This window comes from Lynx canadensis, chromosome D3 (genome assembly GCF_007474595.2).
Source record: "Lynx canadensis isolate LIC74 chromosome D3, mLynCan4.pri.v2, whole genome shotgun sequence".
NCBI classification, from domain to species: Eukaryota; Metazoa; Chordata; class Mammalia; order Carnivora; family Felidae; genus Lynx; species Lynx canadensis.
In genome coordinates, this window is record NC_044314.2 from 27760969 (window position 1) to 27774994 (window position 14026).

Here is a 14026-nt window from a genome sequence, read left to right on the forward strand (position 1 = left end):
AGCAGGTGATAAAGAGAATGTCATGGAGCCCCTTAAGGCCACCCCGGGGGTGCTGGAGGCAGGCGAGTTGCCATCTTAGGGTGGGTGGGGCGATCTCCACGAGCAAAGTGAGAGAAGTTGGAAGCACTCCAGGGGAACAGTCACCCCAGGGCTCCAGGGACAGCAGGGGGGCAAAGGGGCCGAGTGGGGGGGGGCAAGGGGGAGAGCAAATGCGAGGAGACAGAGCTGGGAGAGGTAATGGGCAGCTCATTTGTCCTCTCACCTGCAGCTACTTCAGCCCCTTGTTGCAAGGTTAGCACATCCTTTGTCGCAAGGTTAGCACATCCCATCTGTGGCCTGTGGTAGTCAGTGTGTGCCTGGGGCTGCAGGTGGAGCTCTAGGCACCCCCCTCCCCCGCCAGAGTCTAGCCCCATCCTGACCCTTAGCACCGACATAACAAATGTTGCTGAGTGAATGCAGACATGCTCAAACGAGGCGCAGGGGAGGGGTGCGGTGGTGCTGGGTGCGACTCGGCCTTGAGACAGGGCAGAACCTGACTGCATGTGGATAGGGCTCAGGGCTCTCCTGGAGTCTGGACTGCCTGTAGCTTCCCCCTCACTTCTCCCTCTCTGCCCTCTTTCTGCACAGGATCTCCGTTTTGCATCTCGGGGTGGGGGGGGGGGGGGGGGGTTGCTGTCCATCCCTGAGATCTAGGCCCCAGCACCTGTCCCAAAAAACTCCCCACCCCCTGCTTCCTGGTGTTTCACTCCCAGCGGCCCCATGGTCACCAGGCAGAGTGGCTGCTCTATAAATAAAAGGCATGCTTATGGTGGCCAGACTGGGGCAGGTTTTTGTTGTAGTGCCTCCTTGTGGGGACTCCAGCCTATCCCCAGGCTGTGGTCTAAGATCAGATGGAGGACAGAGAAGCTGCTTCCCCCAGCTGACCTTCTCCCACCTTCTCCGCTGCAGCCTACGAGATCGTCATAGAAACGGGCAACGGAGGCGAAACCAGGGAGAACGTCTGGCTCATCCTGGAGGGCAGGAAGAACCGATCCAAAGAGTTTCTCGTGGAAAATTCTTCCCGACAGCGGGCCTTTAGGAAGTAGGAAGAGGGGGGTTCCCACTGGGGAGTGAGGGGGGTAGGGTGGGTAAGAGAGGGACCCCCCCAAATCAACCCCCTTGGTGGGTACCCTAAGTATGCAAATGGGCCTAAACTGCAAGCACTTAATTGAGTACCTACTTTGTGCCAATCCTATGCGAACTCCTACGGATGGATGAAACAGGAGATTTATAAAAGGGAAAGGGGGAGATTGCCACGCAAAGAGAGGCCAGTATAATAGAGGAGAATTTAATTATTCCAACCACTAAAAGGAGAGGATAATTCTGTAACCAGACAGAGGTGCCAATATCACCACCGTGGCAATCCTACTACAATATATCAATATATTAAAGTAGCACATTGTACACCTTACATTTACACGGGTTTGTGTCAAATATATTTCAGTTTTAAAAAGTTAATGGACAGCTACAGCAAACATTAGTAATTAATTAATTAAAGAGAGCCCGCTGTGCGGCAGGACCAGGAATCATTGCGGACCCCATCCAAGTCCGTGCAGACCGCACAGTCTAGTCTGCAAGGGAGCCGTGTAAGACAGCACAGACTAAGTTCTACTTAGGAGGAGGAAGGGAGGAGAGAGCCTCTTAGATGCTTTGTAGGAAAATCAAAATCGGGTCTCGGGAAAAGGCGCTTCTCACCCCTCCTGGTTGACAGGCACAGCCAGGAAACCTCAACTTCTCCTCCACACCAGAGCCACCCCTGAACTGCCCAGATGCCCACTTCATTTCCCCGCTCCCCCAGAACTGCTTACAGAAGTCTCCCCCTCCTGTGACCCACTGCACCTTGCATTTGAACTCCCTCTGCATCGGGATGAAGTATGAGCTCCTTAGACTGGCACCCGCAGACCACCACAGATGGCCGCACCCCACCTTTTCCATGGCTGCTTCCCTGACTGGACCCCAACTGCAGCCGAGCCAACACACCCCCCACAGATGCCTCCTTGCCCTCAGTCCCCATCCCGTGACTTTGCCAAGTCCACCTCAGGGGCCTCTTCCCTCCCTCCCTTTGCTGTGCTCTCTGAATCCCCACCACCCTCCCCAGCCTAACCCTCAGGGCCTCGCCCTCCTCCCACCTCTCTCTGCTTCGTGATGTTACCACCCCCTCCTGCTGGGACCAGGCTGTGGTTGTCTTGTTCCAGAATGACACTGAACCCCTCCAAGAATGCAGGGCTGACATCAGGTCATGGTTGCCATTCTATCCCTCCTCCTTAGACCAGTGCCTGGAATGCAGTAGGCTTTCAATAAAGGCTCACTTCCTACAGCGGACATCGGCATCTCTTACTAGAGGCCATGCTTTTGTGTCCTGCAGGGGGACCACAGACACGTTCGAGTTTGACAGCGTCTACTTGGGGGACATTGCCTCCCTCTGCGTGGGCCATCTCGCCAGGGAGGACCGGTTCATCCCCAAGAGAGAGCTGGTCTGGCACGTCAAGACCATCACCATCACCGAGATGGAGTACGGCAACGTGTATGTACCGTGCCTCCCCCCCTCCCCCCGGAAGGGCTGCTCCCTCCGCACAGCGGGATGGGGCTAGACCACGGGCAAGACGTCAGGACCCAGGGAGCTGTCCCCTTCGAGGCCACCTCGTTCAGGAAACTTACGAGATAGGGAGGGAAAGGCAGCCGTACTCTTTTGGAGCTTTCTGAGCCATAGGCCTACCCTCAGAGGCAGGGACTCGGCCAGATGAATTTGAGGGCTCCGGCCTTTTAATCCAGGGACGCTTCCTTGGAAGAAGTAAGCCAAACAAGACCAGACAGCGGACGCTTCCCTTCCCTCCCCCTCCCATCACGGTGCGATGACAAAGAAATACAGCTTTGAAGCCTGATGCTTCCACTGGCACAGTGAAAGCCCTGCCATCCTTGTGGGCAGAGTGGGGATCAGAGCCCAACTGGAGTAATCCCATGGCCCACCTGCCTCTGAGGACCCCGGATAAGGAGCTTTGCATTTCCCCCACCAGGGCCTTCTGGAGACTCAGGCATTTCTGAAGGATTAAGGGTTTTAGTTACCTGGGTAACAGTCCACAGCCATCAGTTTTTCTAATTAAAACCACTTGGTTACCACATTGGATGCCAGAAAGAGCCCCGAGGCCCTGGAAGGCAGGAACAACAGTGTGAAGGCACCGGGAGAGGAGGAAGGGGAAGCCGAGGGCAGTGCTTGCCTCTGGGAGGCTAGACCCGAGGAGTGAGTGACAGGTGACACGTGCAGCTCCCGGGGCCAGCCTGCCACTGCTCGCTGGGTCACCCCCCAGAGCTGCTGCCACCCGCTCCTCGAGCTGGCCCTGCCCCTGGCAACGCCTTCACGGTGAGCACAGCAGACCGGTGCAGGCTCAACCGGGGCAGCGCCCTCGGCTGCCCTCTCTGGCCTCAGGAGCTCAAGTCGCTCAAAGCAGTGTCTGTCCACGCTCCACCTGTGACAGTAGGCTCCCTGGGATGCCCAAGCTTCCCCTTTGGGAATCGGTCAGGAAGGGTCCTGACTTGTAAACTTCTGTCTTGACCAACTCAGGCTGCCGTATCAAAATGCCACAGACCGGGTGTCTCCAATAGCAGACCTCTTTTTCTCTCAGTTTTGGAGGCTGGAAGTCAGAGGTCAGGGAACCAGCATGGTTGGGTGCTGGTGAGGCCTTTCTCCCTGGCTTGCCGCGTCATCATGGCAGAGAGAGAGAGAGAGAGAGAGAGAGAGAGAGAGTGTTATCCATTGCTCTTTTAGTGAAAAACCAGCCGGTTACAGTAAATCCTGCCAGACTTGCTGGTCCTGGCTGCCTGGAGCGATTACTGATGGAGACTTGAGAGCTGAGACATAGAGGCCCAGAGGAGTTACCACCTCACCCAGCAAGTCGGGCCCAGGGCAGAGCCCCTTCTGCAACCCAGCACTAGTGGCCTGTCGACCCCATCGAGTATTGCTACCGATACCACACCTCTGCAAGCCCCACCCCCCCAAAAAACCAAACGGTATAAGAAAATACAATATAATACAGTGCAACACTATGCAATAATAAGAAATAGTCGTCCCTCGAGTTAGCTTTAAACCAGCCATGGTGGCTGTAAGAAAGACACAGAGCCAAAAATCTCAGCACCACCAAGCACCTTCCAGTCTCAGAAGGAAGGGGAAATACAAGCTCAGCCCGGGAGCTTCCTACCCCACAGTCCTGGGGCCGAGTTGTAGAATTTCTCATCCAGGGAAAGAAACCACCATTCCCACACCCTCAAAAGAGGGTGGCCTTTTGTCAGTATGTCACTAGGCCTGGAAGGGGAGGAAGGGATGTCCGTGGAGTGGGGGCTCTGCCCAAAGGGAAGGGGGTGCAGAGAGTCCAGACCCCGAATACTAGAACTGTCACCAAGTCAGCTGTGTGGCCTCAGGCGGTAACCCGTCACCTCTCTGTGCTGTCTCCCTCCGGGAAGAGAGCTGGGTGTTCACTGGAGTCTGGCGCCGGGGGAGGGACGACAGGGGTCCAGCTCAGGGAGCTCTCGGAGGTCATAGTGCACCAGCCTGTGCAGGTCTCGAGCTTGGTTCCTGATGGATGGCATACATGCATCCACAGTTCCTTTCCGGCCACCACATTAACCGTACCGTTCGGACTTCCAGGAGTTACAAATGAATTTAATCTCACTGTCCTGTAAACACAGGAGTCTCCAGTTTTCATCTTTCAGCCGGTTCCAGTGGTGACTCCTCCTTAGGGTGTGCCGTACCTTCTAAGGTTCTCCTTTGCACTGAGATCCTCCGGATTCGATGGAAGGCCACACCCAGGGGCTTTTGTTTCTTTCTTTCTTTCTTTTTTTAACCAAATATAACTTCATTGTTTTATCTCAATACCATATATAATATCCAGCCATTATAAAAATTCAAATAATACAAATCGTCTTTTAAGTAAAACTTCCCGAAAGCCCTACCCATCAGAGACAGCCACCATATGAGTGTTTGGTGACCCCGCTCTCTCTGACACTTTTCTAACATCTCACAAACGCTGTTCACAGAAGTGTGATCCTATTTACATGTTTTTCAAATATATTTAATTTTTCATTTGTTGTTTTTTGCTTTTGTCATTAGTCTTTCTGATGTCCCTACCCTCCTTTCCAGTGGATCCACACCTAGAGTCATGACCCCACGGAGCCCTAGGGTCCCACATCTTGGTGATCTTATATGTATGAGAAACGTTTTCCTTATGGGTCTACTAGGGAATATTTTTCAGCCATTAAAAATAATGAATTAAATATGTACCAGATGACTTGGAGCAATTCCCGGGAAAAGCAAGATATGGGAAAACACATATTATATGATGCCATTTTGTAAAGGGAACACTGACATCCCACATATGTCTGTGTCTGTGTGGGTCTGTGCATGGTTGGGTGAGATGGAAGGAAATCTGGCAAGATACACCCGCAACTGTTCCATGGGTTATCTGAGGTAAAGGTGGGATGTGGAAGTGGAAAGGAAGGAGGGAAAAAGGAGAGAGAGCCAAGCGAAAAGGGGAAGAAGAAGAGTGTATTTAGAAAAACACGCATGTGATCACATGATTTGTGCATTTATAGAGAATTATGTATATCAGTCAGCATTTGCATAAAGAAATACATTTTTAAAGAACGTCTAAACAAAGATTGAAGTTATATCCCCCTCCGAGAAAGTGTGGTATGTAACAACAATCCGAATTTATCAAGTGATGAACTGGGGGAAGAGAGATCTCGAAACAGAATATGGATTTCCTGCCAGTGTCTTTCCGTGGCTGTCTCCTCAGGTGGCGAGGCAGGCTGGCTCTGGGCCCGCTCTGGCTCACCTTGGGCAGTGACTTAGTTTCCCCTTCTGTGAAATGGGAGGATGATGCCTGAAGCTCCGGGTTGTCATGGGAGCCGACGAGATGCAAGGGTGCAAAGCCCCGGTCGGCACTGAGGAAGCAAGCAGAAAATCCTGCTTTTTTTGTGGTTATGGATTTTCATCTAAAACGGGTCTGATTTTGCACCACTGGGCACGCCCTTTTAGGGATGCATTCCTGAAGTCATCAGTCAGTGCCAGGACAGCTTATTTCCAAAGCTGTTATAATATCAGCAGTTGGGAGTGGGAAGAAACCATAGCAGTTGTTCAGTTCAAACCTCTAGCATTGCCAATGGGAAAGTCAAGGTCTGGGTAGGAGACGTGGCTTGCCCAAGGTCACAAGAGTAGCAGGTGGCAGGGCTGGAGTAGACCCGAGGCCCCCTTGCACTCCATGCAGCATTTTCCCACGGTGCCTCCTGACTTCCTCCCTTGTAATTAATTAGACTACCATTACCCAGAGGGTAAAATTGGGGGTGTGGAGGGTGGGGATAAAGAGGGGACATTTTGGTCCAAGACCATTACTCTTGGCCTTGTACTTGCTTCTGCTTATGGCGCTGCTTCAGTAGAGGATTTTCTCTTACCCCTTGCACCCCTCAGACCATGAGCACGTGCATGTACGTGTTTTCACACACGCACACGCGTGCGTGCATGCACACACACACTCTAACTCAGCCCAGTGCGAGGGATTTGGGACGTTTCCACTTGGCTTTGCCTGGATCCCGCAGCTGTCCCTGAAGGTGAGGATACCAGGTACAAACATTCATCAGTCCCTTTGAAAGAGCAAGGGGACCAGCACGGTTGGCACGGAGTGAGCTTAGTTAGACAAGGCCAGGTGCCCGGTCAGAAAGGCACACGGCAGGCAGAGGGTCCAACCACATAGGGTCTTGCAGCCCTTGGTAAGGTGGTGATTTTTACTTAATCTAAGAAGCCATTGGAAGGTTCTGAGCAGAGGAATTACATTCTTGGACTTACATGTCCACGGGGTCACTTGGCTGCTGTGGATAAAGAATGGACCACAGAAATCAGAAGCAGGGAGACCAGCTAGGAGGCCGACCTAGGAGGGAGGAGGTGGTGGTGACTTGGACCAGACGAGTGGCAGGACAGATAGTGAAATACTGCATACTTTTTCAAGTGGCTGATTCTGGACCTATTTTAAAGGTGGGATTTGCTGGTAGATTTGATGTGGAGTGGGGGGGGGGGATGGAAATGAAAGAATCAAGGAGACACTGGAAGAGTAGAGATGCCTCTCGCCGTGGGTTTTAACACAAACAAGACCCCATCCTCATATTTTAAAAAAATTTTGTTTTAACATTTATTTATTTTTGAGACAGGGAGAGACAGCATGAACAGGGGAGGGTCAGAGAGAGGGAGACACAGAATCTGAAGCAGGCTCCAGGCTCAGAGCCCGATGCAGGGCTAGAACTCCCGGACCGAGAGATCATGACCTGAGCCGAAGTCGGCCGCTTAACCGACTGAGCCACCCAGGCGCCCCCCCATCCTCATTTTAATGCAGACATTTCTGACCCCATCTCCTGCCACCTGGAGAAGGGATCATTCATGGCCCAGGGGGCCCGGGGGGAGGGTGAGAGCCTTGGCTGGTATCCACTGAGCCTCCTCTGTCCCTGCTAGGTACTTCTTCAACTGTGACTGCCTCATCCCCCTCAAGAGGAAGAGGAAGTACTTCAAGGTGTTCGAGGTCACCAAGACGACCGAAAGCTTTGCCAGCAAGGTCCAGAGCCTGGTGCCGGTCAAGTACGAGGTCATTGTGACGACGGGCTACGAGCCGGGTGCAGGCACCGACGCCAATGTCTTCGTGACCATCTTCGGGGCCAACGGGGACACGGGCAAGCGGGAGCTGAAGCAGAAAATGCGTAACCTCTTCGAGCGGGGCAGCACCGACCGCTTCTTCCTGGAAACGCTAGAGCTGGGCGAGCTGCGCAAGGTGCGGGTGGAGCACGACAGCAGCGGCTACTACTCGGGCTGGCTGGTGGAGAAGGTGGAAGTCACCAACACCAGCACCGGAGTGGCCACCATCTTTAACTGCGGCCGGTGGCTGGACAAGAAGCGGGGCGACGGGCTCACCTGGAGAGACCTCTTCCCTTCCGTCTGAGGGGCCGGAGGCTCTCGATCCCACCGTCTCGCCGAGATGCTCCTGACCACAGCCCGCTGCCTCCACCTTGGCTTTCAGCAGGCCTTTCTCAGAGCCTCCTGGGACCGGGACTGGGCGCCAGAAGGGTGGCATGGGTGGCGCGATGGCCCGGAACTTCACGGTTCTCCGGAGGCCGCTGCAGGGGACTACTTGTGGGCCCCGCCCCTCCTCAGTCCCCTGGACCTACAGGAATCGATCAACGCGTGTCGGAATCCCTGGCTGCACAAAAAGAACTTTCTGCGCTTTCTCTTCCAGTGACAGCAGTGGCCAGGCTGAGACTTGCCAAGTGTAGATGGGAAACTGGGGCTTCACCCAGGGGATAGAAGTGGGGAAGAGGAGGCCGTTGAGGTGGTGTATTTGAAGAGAAAACTAATTAACACGTTTTTCCCCCCAAAGCTGGGCTAATTAAATTTTTTGCTGACCACACCCCATGAAGAACTCATCTTGGCATCTGCTCACGAAGAAATGCATCCTTTCCCCCAGTTTCAATGACTCCAGTGGCAGAGAAAAGCAGCAGGAGGAAGTGTTTTAGCCCCGGCGGGGGTTGGTTTATAAGCCTGCAAAACGGTACGTGATTCTGTCCATCATTTATGGGAAACTCTGTGCCAGGTGCCCACTGGTTGTTCTAACCTGTGAGAACACAGTTGAGACCCACAGACCTGAACAGAAGGTGATGGGGCTGGGGGTGGGGGGGGGACAGAGAGGGACACAAAATAAAGGTGCAGTCTCTGCCCTCCAAGGGATATGACCTTGATGACGAGGCTGCAGGAGAAACACACACACACACACACCCTCCCTCGTGGACAGTCACGAAGGGATCTGCAATGCAAGATCCTTGCAAGGCAGCAAGAGCGCCTCAGGTCTCAGCACCTGACTTCTGATTTTCCTGCCGAAGCAGGACTGAGTGGAAAAGAAGTCTTCCTATAGGAGGGTACCCCCCCACCCCCGTCACCCTGTGTCCTGCCTGTAGCCCAGACATGTGTAAACCCTTATGAGGTGGATGGGTCTAAAGCAAGTTCCAGGAGCTCCCAGAGACCCTGGAGAAAGGCTGTTTGCAAGCGCTGGCTCAGAGGCAGCCAGAGAGCTTGGGCGAGCTTGGGCACATTATTTCATCTCCTGGGGCCTCAGTTTCCTCACTTGTCCAACAGGGACAATGATAGTAGCTACTGCATAGGTCGTCATACAGACTAAATAAATTAATCTGCGGGCAGTTTAATTCAGCACCTGCACTGAAGGGTATGTCCATCATGTTGAACAAGCGGGCCTCTGGGGAGCTGGGGTGGTGGGGGTGGGGGAGAAGTAATCATGAAACACCTTTATTTGTATCTTTTTCCGTGGAACTGGCCTCCGCCCAGCCCCCACCTCCCCAGCACCCCCATGCCCCCGATGAACACTTAGCCAGGCCTCGGCTCTTCTGAACTCTCTTAGGTCGTAAAAAGTGCAACCACCACCTTAAAAGTCACAAAGCCCATTACAGGTGTGCAATTTAAATGTCTGGCTCTGGGGGTGCCTGGGAGGCTCAGTCGGTTGAGCGTCAGGTCATGATCTCGCAGTTCGTGAGTTCGAGCCTGGCGTCGGGCTCTGTGCTGACAGCTCGGAGTCTGGAGCCTGCTTTGAGTTCTGTGTCTCCCTCTCTCTCTGCCCCTCCCCCACTCACACTCTGTCTCTCTCTCGAGAATAAATGAATATTAAAAAATAATAAATGTCTGGCTTTGATGTAAAGGCCAAAGTCAGGCTCAAAATTCATCTTCTGCCATCCCCCAACTCAGTGCTATCACAGGGGGACCAGAAGTGAAGGAGAAGGACACGCGTGTGTGTGCACACGAGTGCAACTGTGTGTGCAGGTGCGTGTGTGCACACGTGTGGGTGCATGGGGGCGCCCCTCCCCCACCTTGCACTGTCACTCCAGCCCCCCTCTTGCTGACCACGGGTTCCCATCCCTTGGAGAAGGAAGGAAGGGAAGGATGCCTACGGGGGTTCTTTCTCCGTGCTTCAGCCTCCACCTGCCTTGTTTTCAGGACCTAAGACACCCAGATAGTTCCCGTGGCATCCTTTGCTCTGACGAACTCTGGGCATTCGGGCCACTCATCTCTGCTTCCAGCGGCCAGCCAGCCCATCCTTCATCCCTACGGTTTCTGTGGATGGGGCAGGATGCTATGCCTTCAAGCGAGGTGGACACATCCCCTCCCGGGGTAGCCCTGTGGAAGTCGCGGTCACTAGCGTTGGGTAAAAGGGCAGCCAGGAGGGAGGGCGTACTCCCAGGCCACCGACAGCAATCTTTGCGCGTCCTGTTCCCGTGGCCACGGCCTCCTCCTCAGCCTCTCCACTGTGTCTGAACCAGCTCAAAGTTGAAAACAGTCTTCCGCCATGCCCCCCGGCAAGCTCCGTGTGCTCTCGCTGTGGAATGCGGCAGCTGTCGTCCGGTTGATCCTCCCGAGCTGGCCCAGGGACAGCCCGTGTTATCATCCTGCTGCTGCCAGGTCCAGGGTGGGCTCACTCTTACCCAGGTGGGGCAGGCCTGGTTTGCCAACACAACCCACGGCCTCATTAGCCCTTTCCACCCCTTCCCTGCCTGCCTCCTCTGCCCCCCTAACAGGTGGCCTGTTGAGACCCACGACCCTGCTGCTGTGAAGACCCCGTAAACAGTGGTCACACCTTTGGTGCACGAAGACGCACTTTGTTACCCACGAGGCACGTTCCCCCCAGCCCGGTTCCCTGAGTGCCGGGACCTGGGCCATCTCCATCAGGGGCGAGATGCACACAGCTCCAGGTCCCGCGGGCTCCCCTCCGGCACCACCACACACACTGTCCTCCCTGCTGGGCCCCTGCTGAGACGGCGCCGTCTGCCTCAGGTCTCCTGCCGCCCGCCCAGCCACCCATCCCTCCACCATGTTCCCAGGCCTCATGCTAGTCCACTCTCTCTGCTCTGTAGGGGCAGAGCAGGCCTCTGACTCACGCACAGGTCCCCAGGGGCAACGCGGGGCTTGAACCAGGCCGTCTGACGCCCTTCACACTCCATGGCGGAGGTGGAGGAGGTGGGGGGAGAGGTGGATAGCCAGGGGAACACAAGGGCTTGCAGAATTCAACACCTGGCAGGTCCAGTCTCCACAGCCCTGCTTCTGTGGGCACCACCTTGCCCGAGGGAGTGTTGGGGCCCCGGCCAGTCATGTCGTACCGCCCTCCTTTCTCCATCGGGCTGTGCTGAGGATGCAGGCAAAGGTGGGGAGCACCCCCTATAAGGTGGTTGGAGAGAAGGGCACTCTGCCCCGAGGAAGGAACGAGGGACACCCATGAGATGCTCTGCCTTTCAAGTCCGGTCTCTTCCTTGTAGGCTGTCCCAGGAATCCTCCTCTTGGAGGGCAGAAGGCAAGGCTGGGGTTAGGATAAAGCAAGCAAGAAGCTTTAAGGGAGCTCAGCCTCAGGCTCGTGCAATGGCAGGGCTGCACCTGAGAGTGAGGCCCCTTAAATGTTGCCCCCCGGGCACCCGCCTTGCCTCCCCCTAGTCCTGGCCCCAAGCAGAAAGTTACTCTACCCGTAGCAGTGGCCAAGCTCTGCACCCCAGCAGTCCGAATTCTGAGGCTGAGACCCAGCAGCCAGCCATGGCGAGGGTGAACCCTCTTGGGACGGTCCCTCCTGAACCCAGCTCGCCCGAGGCCAGGCTGCCACCAGAGTCCCAGGTCGTTGCTGGGCAGTCGGCCATGGGCAGGAGGCGCTACACGTCAACCCTCCAGCCAAGACAGAGCCCCTCACTGGAGCTCAGGGTGAAGGAAACGAAGGAATGGTCTCTGCCTCCCCCAGAGCCTCCTTTCCGTTCCTTCAGATCTTGCTAGAGCTGCTCCTTCCCTCCCCAAATCCCCCTGGCACCCACAGCTTGCTTTGTTGGAAACTTCTTCCTTATAAGGTTGGCTTCTTGAGTGACAAGGTTTTCTACCAGCTCCACATTTCCTCTCCTGATTTAGAGACAAGTCTCCATTAAAGAATATTTGGAGAGAAACTTAATTGCACTGCTTTCGAGTAACTGCTAACAAAGTATTTCCAAATAAATATCCCCAGGGGCCCACATCAAAGAAAAGATAAGACTCATTTGCAGTTAGCACAATCTATTTACATACAAACTGTTGCACCAAAGTCTAAAAAACACTTCTGCTCTTAAGTAGGTTAAACAAAAACCTTCCAATTTTATTTTCTCAGCTTTTTGGTTGAACAACCTTTTTCTTCCAAGATTTCGAGAGAAGTAAACTCGGTTTACTTTTATACGCCAGTTCAGTTACACGCCTTCTGAATTCTGATTGTGCGGGGTCCAACTAGATGAGGTCAGAAGTACTGTGGGTACCCCCCGCCCCGAGGACCCCTGGTGCTGTGTGTGCATCCTGAACAGGGGCCCCCATTTATCCAGCCCCTTGAAAGAGCATGGCACCAGGCGTCGACCCCTGGGGGGCACCAGGAGAAGGAAATGCCCTGAGCCTTCAAAGGCAAGGTAAGGGGCTTCGGAGAACAGGTCAGGGAGCCTCAGTTTTGGACAAAGGAAGTAAAGAGAGCCTATGAGAAAGAAGGAAGTCTTGGACAGATGGGCCTGGAGAGTAAGGGAGGAAAGAGCATTTTCGTCCTAAATTTAACAGGGGGGATTTGGATGGGGCACCTGGATGGTGGGAGAGGTGGGGTTGCTTGTGAGCTGGAGAAAAGAGGAGTTCTGTGCTTCTGGCCTAGGAGCCTCAATGTGGCTTTTCTTCTAGAATCTCCCAACTGAATGAGGAAAGACTGTTACAAAGCGGTGATTCCAGAAGTCTTGGCTTTGAGGCCTTGGCTACCGGCTCTCCTACTGGACAAGCCATTGCTGGTGGCTGACCACGGGGGCGGGGGGGAGGGGGGGGTCGGCCAGCGGGGAAGAATGCACATTGATGGGGCCTGGAAAACTCTCTAGGAAAAGGAAAGGGAGGGGAGAACAAGAGGACCAAGGAGAAAGACTATGGAACGCAGGGATTTTTTTTTTTTAATGTTTGTTTATTTTTGAGAAAGAGAGCAAGCGTGAGCGGAGGAAGGGCACGGAGAGAGGGACAGAGGATCTGAAGCAGGCTCTGTGCTGACAGCAGCAAATGAGCCCGACGTGGGGCTCGAACTCATGAACTGTGAGATCATGACCTGAGCCGCAGTTGGACGCTCAACCGACTGAGCCACCCAGGCGCCCCAGGGATTTTTTTTTTAAATCATCATCATCGTAGCTAATGTTTATATAGCGCATACTATATACCAGACACGTGTTAAAGCACTTTAGCTCATTAGATCCTTATAAAGACGTACGAGGGAGGTCCTGTTATGATCTCCATTTCATAGACAAAGACACTGATGCACAGGCAGTTTAAGTAGCTTGCCCAAAGACACACAGCTAACAGGTGGCACAGGAAACCCAAGGGCAGGGCTTTCCTCAAAAAAAAAAAAAGAAAAAAAAAATGCTGGATGAGAGCTGGGTACATAAACCAGATGAAAGGACAGCTGCTCTGGCTGATGTGGGGACAACGGGGCGGTTCTGAGACAGAAGGCAGATCAGCACCGTGCAGGGCAAGTGTGGAGAAGAAGTGTTATTTGCTGGGCTTCAGGCGGCTGCATAGGGCCTGCCACTGAGGGCAAGGGGAGTGGGGAAGATAATGCTCTGGCAAGAGAATTCCTTGTTTCCTACTTCCCAGGAGCGGTGGGGGTCTCCCCCCACCCCCACCCCCCAGAACAGGGAGTGCTGGGGAGAAACAGGAGGCCCGATGTGAGAGGTCTCATTGCAGGGCAGGGCTTGGAGGGAGGACAGAAGCGGCTGGGAGACAGCCAGGAGCCTGGGGGTGAGGTGAGGGCGATGTGATGGTTCACTCGGTTGGCCGTGGGGTACCCCGGTTCAGTGTTACTTGGGACGTGCCTGTGAGGGTTTCCAGATCAGATTAGTACTGGACTCATAAAAGTAGACTGCCCTCCCTGGTGTGGGTGGGCCCCTTCCA

At 54.3% G+C, this 14026-nt stretch overlaps 1 protein-coding gene across 1 annotated transcript in view; it reads left to right on the plus strand.

Moving 5' to 3' along the window:
* Positions 1 to 8009, plus strand: part of LOXHD1 (lipoxygenase homology domains 1) — a 164620-nt gene extending 156611 nt beyond the window's left edge. Inside the window, 3 exon segments of the mRNA XM_036064316.1 lie at positions 949 to 1081; positions 2405 to 2563; positions 7529 to 8009. Of these exon segments, the coding sequence (XP_035920209.1) occupies positions 949 to 1081; positions 2405 to 2563; positions 7529 to 8009 (773 nt within the window).
* Positions 8010 to 14026: the final 6017 nt, after the last annotated feature.